This window comes from Pteropus vampyrus, unplaced genomic scaffold, assembly GCF_000151845.1.
Source record: "Pteropus vampyrus isolate Shadow unplaced genomic scaffold, Pvam_2.0 Scaffold137, whole genome shotgun sequence".
NCBI lineage: Eukaryota > Metazoa > Chordata > Mammalia > Chiroptera > Pteropodidae > Pteropus > Pteropus vampyrus.
The window spans coordinates 3,503,955-3,513,163 of record NW_011888918.1 but is presented as its reverse complement, the minus strand read 5'-3'; the positions used below and the strand labels follow the sequence as shown (position 1 = coordinate 3,513,163).

The following is a 9,209-nucleotide window of genomic DNA, read 5'->3' as shown; positions in this document are numbered from 1 at the left end:
TGATCATTGTGTTAATCGCTTTCCTCAGAATCCTTCTGTTACATTTCATTTTCTTTGACTCAAGCTACCTGGGACTTTGATTTTACTGGCATCATTCCTTCTCTCTGCTTGGTGTTGTTTTAGAAACCCTCATTGTACTCTGCTGTCCATGGCAAGCAAACTGGGAACATTAAGATCTCAACAAAGAAAAAAAAATCTCAACAAAAATCATTTTCTGATATAGCTAAACTGCTCTGCAGAAAAGAGAACCTTACTTATGTGACTAAATCATAATATTATAACATTGTCTCCGAGAAGAATGATAGCTTTTTTTTAAATGAACATAACATACATCACTGAAATGTAAATATTTTTTTCTAAATCTCATTTGCTTTTAAATTGAGAAAAATTAGAGGGAGCAAAAGATTTATCAACTTTTTGTTAGGAAGGATGTTATAATAAATGCCACTCCTTCAAAGTTGGAAGAAAAGTCTGACATTTCAAAATCTGACAGATTTTAAGTTCTAGATTTCTGAAAATAGGGTTGCAAAAGGACTTTCCTGTACCTTGCACTTAAAAAAGTGAACTAAGTATAGTTAAATGAGAGTTGCATAGATATAAGCCAAAATCCTTTGATATCTTGTTGATTGGAGTATTCTGAAAGTTAGAGAATGGTTTGGCAATCTTGTTCTTTTGTTTCATATGTTAATAAAGGCAGCACTTTATTCTTAACATTCTGGTTCTATAAAAATATAAAAAGGAAGTTCTTATAATAAGCTGATAAATTCAGTTCTTCATCCTACTTGAACACTGCTTCATTTATCCTACTTATTCTAAGATCTCCAGTCTTACATGATCTTGCAGTCCTGTAGGATTTTGTCTTGCTGATAGAAATTCATATTCACCTTCTCAAAATTTATGTTTTAAACTTGTGTAGAGTTACCAGGGCAGTGTAATTTGGTTGGCTAACTAAATTACTCTTCTTTAGCCAGACCAGTCATTTATATCAGTTTTCTCATATAAGATTGAGAGAAAACTTCGCTTTCTTGAATTTGTTAGGAAAAAGTTCTTTTTCATTTCTTTTTAAAAATTTATTTGCCAATAATTGTCTATATGAAGAATGTAATCTGAAAGACCATGTTGTTTACTTAACTTTTTTATCTTGACTTAACTTTGCAGGGAAAAAGAATGTTTTGGCATTGAGTCTTATTACTTGGGCTTCATCTAAGCTGTCTTTAAGCTAACAGAGTATAGTTCTATAACAGCTTTGTGTTTCTGAATAATCAAGCTCTTGCTACCTATGCTGCCTAACACAAACAATTTTATTCTCTCTGTTGTGGAAAACAAGTCTATCACACGTTTCTCTTGTTTCACTAACTTGACCATTTGCTCTTAGTATTATTCTTACTCAACTTCCTTTACTTCTTTCTTCTATTATGATATCTTTTTGGCCTGGATTTACTTCTGAAGGGGAGAAATTTAATAAGCAGATACCCTTTTGTTGATAAATAGGCTCTCCTTGGGTTAACTAATTAGTCTACTTCACCGAGTCTTCCATCGTTTTCCAGGACAGTCTCCGTAAGAAGGATGACAGAATTGAAGAGCTGGAAGAAGCACTAAGAGAAAGTGTACAGATAACTGCAGAGCGAGAAATGGTGCTAGCACAAGAGGAATCAGCCAGGACCAATGCTGAAAAACAGGTCTGCAATTTTATACAGTTACTGGCAATGCTGCTGGTTAAACAGAAGGTAAAACCCAATCAGTATAGTTTAGGCAAACTATATGTAAGGTATGTATATATGGTTTCAAAAACATTCATCAAGTATAAGATATTTAGACTTAAATAAGAATTGAAATATAGTTGACTAATGTTAATGCAGAGGTCTCTGCATTAATAATTTGGGACCGATTTCATATTTGTGTAGTATATGCTCATATCTGATGAAGTGAAATGGCACAACCCTGCCTTTAAATCAAATGGAAAACCACAAGCATTTCTGAGTCAAAGATATTGATTTAAAATAGCAAGTAGTTTATTTCTTTTATTCTCTGGCTTGTTCAAAAGAGCAGTTAAAGTAATAACAAGTTAAGGTTAGTAGCAAGTATGAAAGATATAGTATCATTACACTTGAGAGTCCCAGATCAACATGTCTCTTGAGGTGACTTGTTAAAGAGTTCTATTGCTATTTGTTTTATATATTTTTCTAAATCTTTTTAGATCCTCATTTCCTCACTTTTAACTTTTTATTGGGAAGAATAACTAAAGATGGGACATGTGAATGGAAGAAATAGTTTTAACCAGTGAAGACTCTAATTTCAATTCCCATTATGAGTGTGTGATTGGAGGTTTTGAATCTTCCTCACATAGAGACCAATGACATTTAATTTTTCAGTGATAAATTCCTTTCCATTTTTTAGTTGAAGAAATAGAAATGTTAAATAGGTAAAAAGAGTTCAGTGAGAGGGTAACATGAGTCTTTTGGGGAACCTCCTTGATCAGACCACCAGTGCTCTTGTGAGTTAAAGTAGTTGCATAACAAGGAAGAAGGGTCCATTCGGAGCAGATATATTATAGTACGTACCACAAGGGAGTCCCTTCATAACTTGTTAGATATGGGACTATAGTTTCTTTAGTGTCAAGTAAAGAAAGACAGACTGACATTTATTAGCAAAGCTGAAAAAAAAATTGATCTTTTTGCACAATGAGTGTCTTCCAGTGCCCTGTTCTTAGATAAATGCCTTAGTTTACTTTCTATTTGAATATTTCCTAATGTACAGTTGAATAGAGCTTGGATAGTGGAGCTGCAGAGAAGGGAGGGTGACAGCCATTGTTCTAGGATGAGGAGGGGATCTTCTTTTAGCTCGATTTTACTTTTTTTTTTTTTTTACATTCTTTACTTTCGAAATGTCACCCATTTTTTTCTTCCTGTAAAGATTCCTTTCTGCTTTGGGATTATTATTTTGTTACAAGTCGTACATATCAGAGATTGTGTAAAAATTTTGGCAATTAATGATAGATCATGTCATTTTGGACTATAGACTGCTGTTATGTGTTCTTTTTAAAACTATTGTTGGGTGAACTGTTTAAAATTAGATTTTTCACAAATTACTTATTTATAATTAATAGATGTTTTTAGGTCAGTTTTTTAGTTTACAGAAAACTTGAGCAGAAAGTACAGAAAGTTTTCATATACTCTTTCCTCTACCTCAGTTTTCCCTATTATTAACGTCTTGCATTGGTATGATGCATTTGTTAAAATTAATGAGCTAATATTGATACATTATTAACTAGTTCATAGTTTAATTTGGTTCACTCTTCCAGTTGTATAGTTCCGTGGGTTTTGCCAAATGTGTAATGTCATGTATTCACTATTATAATATCATACAGAATAGTTTCACTGCTCTCAAAGTCAACTGTGCTCCACCTGTTCATTCCTTCCCCATCTCCCCAGTCCCTGATCATTTTCCTGTCTCTCTAGTTTTGCCTTTTCCACAATGTCATATAATTGGAATCGTACTGCAGTATGTAGCCTTGTCACACCGGCCTTTTTTCATTTAGCCTCTGTATTTAAGATTCTTCCATGTGTTTTTTTGTGGTCTGAGAACTCATTTGGTTTTGTCTCTGAATGATATTTCACTGTATGGATGTGTCAGTTTGCTTATTCCTTTACCTATTGAAGAATATCTTGATTGCTTCCAATTTTTGGTGATTATGAATAAAGTGTATATTAACATTCATGTGCAGGTTTTTGTATGGACATAAATTTTCAACTCATTTAGGTAAATATCTGAGAATGTGATTTCTAGATTGTATGGTAAGACTATACTTAGCTTTGAAAGGAACTGAAACTGTCTTCTAAAGTGGCTATGAATAATTTGCTTTTCATTACATGCTTTTTTTTCTCTTTTTTCTGCCATTCTGTTACTTACTGCCTAGCTGAAGCTGTTGAATGAAATGTTTCATGACACCAGTCATTTGGGCTTTAACTTGTTTAAGGTATGAAGGAACCACTTTTGTGTTTATACTTCAGAGGCTGTATAACCTTCATTCATTGTCTCTTCCTGCTCTCATCTTCCTTTCTAATTTTTATCTTTTTGTGTCTTTTAACTCCACTGTTAATTTTACTTATATGTATTAATTGTACGTACAAATATTCGTTTGAAATATCTTAAATGGATGAAGTTTTTTTGGGCTAGGGACATTATTCTTATTTTATTTCTCAGATCCAAAATGTATCTGTCTCTTGCCTAAATTTAGCCTCTGAGAAGAAATTACACCCTCGCACAGAAAGAGTATGTCTTCATCTCTTGATTTCTCAAAGAGCAAAGTAAAATTGTTTAAGAACCATATCTCTCATTAAAGTAAAATACAGAACCTTTTAAAGTGTGAACAGGGAAAAACTCTCAAAGGAAAACGTTTCTTGGTGCCTTTCTTATATTCTTTATAACAACAGTACACAACCTTTTTGGCACCAGGGACCAGTGCTCCTATGAGAATCTAATAATGCCTGATGATCTGAGGTGGAGCTGAGGCGGTGATACTAGCGCTGGAAAGTGGCTACAAATACACATGAAACTAACTCTCCAGCTACTCACCTCCTGCTGTGCGACCTGGTTCCTAACAGGCCACAGATGGGTACCGGTCCATGGCCTGGGCGGTTGGGGACTCCTGCTTTACAGTATCCCTTGTACAGTTTCTTTGTTCCTAATATGTGCTGCTCTATATTGAGCCCATGCCCCAAATTTGGAGAAGTTGTATAATGATACAATGAAGGAAGATATCTTCTAACTTGTGTTGCCAAATGGAGAGATGAAAGGGAATAATCCTATGGGGAAACCCAGGAGTTCCTTTCCACATGGATTTTCTTCTGAAACCTCTCTGCTTAGGTTTTGGCAGGTTTTGTGTTTTGTTGAATGTAGAAGTTCCTTTTCTTAAAGTGAGCATAGAGTAAAAATTTGTTCTCTTAAACAAGTCTCAGAATTGCCAGGAAGTAGGGTATAATATCCTTATTTCGGCAGTGCTGCTATGAACTTAAAATTTTAGAAATGCCTTTATTTTGCACTTGAAAAGAATGTCTTCTTAAATATCTTTAAATATCTTTTAAGTATCTTCGCTGGTATATTTTGAGAATAAATTTATTTTTTGAGGGAGCTATTTGCAAATAGATTGCTAACTAAAGGTTTGAAAAATGCCTTTAAAGTAATAAAACTTTATCTTGTGGCTCAGTTCTGCACAGGAGTTCTAATTTTTATTTTAAATGCTCATTTTTATAGTGATGCTCATTTTCTTCAAATTGCCATTTTGACATTATTTGGCTTATCTGTTAAGTGTAAATTCTTGACCTAGAAGATCATAAGGTTTTACCAATGATTTGCTAGATAGTTATTGATTAATGAGCATTTTTTAGGATTGTACTTTTTTATTTAGGTTTTTAAACTTTTTATTTGCATATTAAAAATTGTGCATTCCAATAATTAAAATGATTCGAGTAACCAAAAAAAGCACTTTTGATTAAACTGCATTTTACAGCCTGCGGGACACCTTGGACCAGCTTGGTTTTTACCTTAGTTTTTGCTATTTTCCTACCCAGCTTTTGCCTTTAGCATATGTTCTTCCTTCCCTGCCAGCCAGACACGCATATGGGAGTGGCCTTCGCTGTGATCCTATAATGTGAAAATGGGCAGCACAGTCTGTTAAACTCGATCTAACTTCTTTGCATCTTACAAAGTTAAATAGCTAAAAGAAGTAAAACGAGAAGGCAATGCTTGTGGAATGTGCGGTGCATATTGGTAACGCACACCTTGTTGTGATTAACCTGCTTGCTTCTTCTATTTGACTGTTTCTTTTGAGGGCAGAGGATTTTTCTCCTGTGTTTCTATCTTCCTTTTGACTCAGTCACATTTCTCAATCTCAGTCATATCTGGTTTGTCAGATGCGGTTGCATAGGAAGCAGAACTAGACATATGAGCGAGTGGAGTTTGCTCTGTGTAGTGGCCACTGCCAGGTTTTCCACTTTTTTAATTCTTAAAAATTTATTAAATCCTCTATTGGCCACAGACCTACCTAGTCAATTACACAGCAGTTATCACCATGATAACCAAGTACTTTTCTAAATAGAACAGTTACCACTGCTGCAGCAGCACTGGTAGCTAGGTGGCCTATAGAATGTGTGGTAATAGAACTATAGTTGTGCTCCCCAATCCTCCCCATTGCCTTCTTACTTTTAGCTATTCTGAGGGGACAATTTATTCTTTGGTTTTATAAACATAGTCCTGTACTGATCTGGAAATTTTTAGTAAGTTTTATTTCCCTCATTTTTAATTAAATGGCAGTAATGCTCAGAAAATAAAATGATACTTTGATTTATACTATATTTTTCTTAATCTTATTTTTATTTTATTTTTCATTTATTTATTTTTATTATGGTGACATTGGTTAATGAAATCCAGTAAGTTTCAGGTGTACAATTCAAAAGTAAGGCATATATATATTGCATTGTGCGTTCACTGCCCATAGTTAGATTTTTTTCTATCACTACTTATTTGACCCATTTATCCCCATCTACCTCTCTGTTCCCCTTCCCCCTCTACCCTCTGGTAACCACTAGCCATGAGTCTATCTATTTGTCTTGTTAGTTTGTTGCTTTTAGGTTTATATCCCACATATAAGTGATGTCATGTGGTTTTCAACTTTTTCTGTCTGGTTTATTTTGCTTAGCATGATTATCTCAAGGTTCATCCATGTTGTCGCAAATGGCAGCATTTCTTCTTATGGCTGAGTAATATTCCATTGTATATAAGTACCACAGCTTCTTTAGCCAATCATCTATCATAGGACACTTCAGTTGCTTCCATGCCCTGGCCACCGTAAATTATGCTGCTATGAATATCAGCGTGCAAATATCTTTTTGGATATGGGTTTTCAAGTCTTTGGGTGAATACTCAGTAGACAGATTGCTGGATCATATGGTAGATCAATTCTTAGCTTTTTGAGGAACCTCCATACTGTTTTCCATAGTGGCTGTACCAATTTGCAGTCCCACCAGCAGTGTAAGAGGGTTCCTGTTTCTCTGCATCTTCTCCAACACTCCGTATTACTTGTCCTGTTGATAACAGCTATTCTAACAACTGTGAGATGATACCTAATTGTGGTTTTGATTTGCATTTTCCTAAAAGCTAGTGATGTTGAGCATCTTTTCATTTGTTTGTTGGCCATTTGTATACCTCTGTTCAGGTCCTCTGCCCATTTTTTGATTGGATTGCTTGTTTTTTTTGTTGTTATTGAGTCGTATGAGTTCTTTGTATATTTTGGATATTAGGCCCTTATCAGAGGTGTTGCTTGGAAATACATGTTACCATTCGGATAGTTGTCTCTTTATCTTGTTGATGGTTGCTTTTGCTGAGTAGAAGCTTTCTAGTTTGTTGTAGTCCCATTCATTTATTTTTCCTTTTACTTTACTTGCCTTTGAGGTCAAATTCATAAAATCCTCTAAGTCCAAGATCCCTGAGTGTAGTTCCTGTTTCCTTCTATGCACTTTATTGTTTCAGGCCTTATATTCAGGTCCTTAATCCATTTTGAGTTAATTTTGGTGTGTCGTGATATACAACAGTGTAGTTTCATTGGTTTGGTGGTAGCGTTCCAATTTTCCCAGCACCATTTATTGAAGAGACTTTGCTTTCTCCACTGTATGTTTTTAGCTTCTTTGTTGAAAATTATTTCCTCATATAAACACGGGCTCTCGATTCTGTTCCACTGGTCTGTGAGTCTGTTTTTTTTCCGCCAATACGATGCTTTTTTGATTATTCTCACTTTGTAGTATAATTTGAAGTTGGACAGAGTGGTACCTCCAGCCTCGTTCTTTTTTCTCAGGATGGCTTTGGCAATTCGGGATCTTCGTGTTTCCAATACAAATCTGATGGGTTTTTTTGTTCTATTTCTTTAAAAAATGCCAATAGAATTTTGATGGGGATTGCATTAAATCTGTGATATTGTAATTTTAACTATGCTGATTCTTCCATTCCAAGAACACAGAATATCTTTCCATTTCTTTGTATCTTCTCTGCTGATTTTAGGCTTCATTTTTTTCTTCCTTTTCTAGTTTTTTTAAGATGAAGCGTTAGGTTGTTTATTTGGGCTCGTTCTTGTTTTGAAGATAGGCCTATAATTATATGAATTTTCCTCTTATGACCGATTTTGCCATGTCTCAAAAGTTTCGATAGGTTTTACTATCATTATCATTCATTTCTATGTATCTCTTGATCTTTCTTTTTATTTCTTCTCTGACCTAGTCATTCTTCAGCAATATGTTGTTTAATCTCCATGTATTTGTGGTTCTTCCTGCTTTCTTTTTACAGTTGGTCTCCAGCTTCAAAGCATTATGATCAGAGAATATGGATGGAATGATTTCAAGTCTCTTATATTTGTTGAGGCTATCTCTGTGTCCCAGTACATGTTCAGTCCTTGAGAATGTTTCATGTACTAGAGAAGAATGTATAAGCAGCTGTTTTGGGATGAAAGGCTCTGTAAATGTCAATTATGTCCAGCGGTATAATGTGTCATTTAAGGATGTTATTTCCTTATTGATTTTCTGTTTGGATGATCTGTCCATATCTGACAGTGCGGTATTTAGGTACCCTACTACAATAATGTTTTAGTCTGTTTCTCCTTTTAGTTCTGTTAGTAATTGCTTTATGTATTTTGGGGCTCCCTGATTCGGAGCATAGATATTAATATGTGTTATGTCTTCTTGGTGCATGATTCCCTTTCTCATTATGAAATGTCCCTCAGTATCTTTCTTTACCTTTTTTATTTTGAAGTCTATTTCGTCTGATATTAGTACCGCTACTCCTACTTTTCTCAGAATGCAATTTGCTTGAAATATCATTTTCCATCCTTTCACTTTGAGTCTATATTTGTCTTTGGAGTTAAGATGCATCTCCTGGAGGCAGCCTATGGTTGGGTTTTGTTTTTTGATCCATTCTGCAACTCTATGCCTTTTTATTGGTGAGTTCAGTCCATTAACATTTAGGGTGATTATTGAAATATGAGGTCTTCTTATAGCTATTTTATCTTTTGGTTTCTGGTAGCTCAGTGTTTCCATTGCTTCCTTGTCCTTGTGTTTCTGTGTTCTTTATTTTGGTTGGCTTTTGTGGATTTTCCCTCTGGTTCTTCTTGTTTTATGTTACATACTTCAGTTCTGAATCTTTCATTTGTGGTTACCATTATGAAT

At 34.7% G+C, this 9,209-nt stretch overlaps 1 protein-coding gene across 1 annotated transcript in view; it reads left to right on the top strand.

Moving 5' to 3' along the window:
* Nucleotides 1–9,209, top strand: part of ERC1 (ELKS/RAB6-interacting/CAST family member 1) — a 513,889-nt gene that overhangs the window by 241,114 nt on the left and 263,566 nt on the right. The window contains exon 14 of the mRNA XM_011367885.2: nt 1,548–1,679. Coding sequence (XP_011366187.1) covers nt 1,548–1,679 — 132 coding nt within the window. The remainder of the gene's footprint in view (nt 1–1,547; nt 1,680–9,209) is intronic.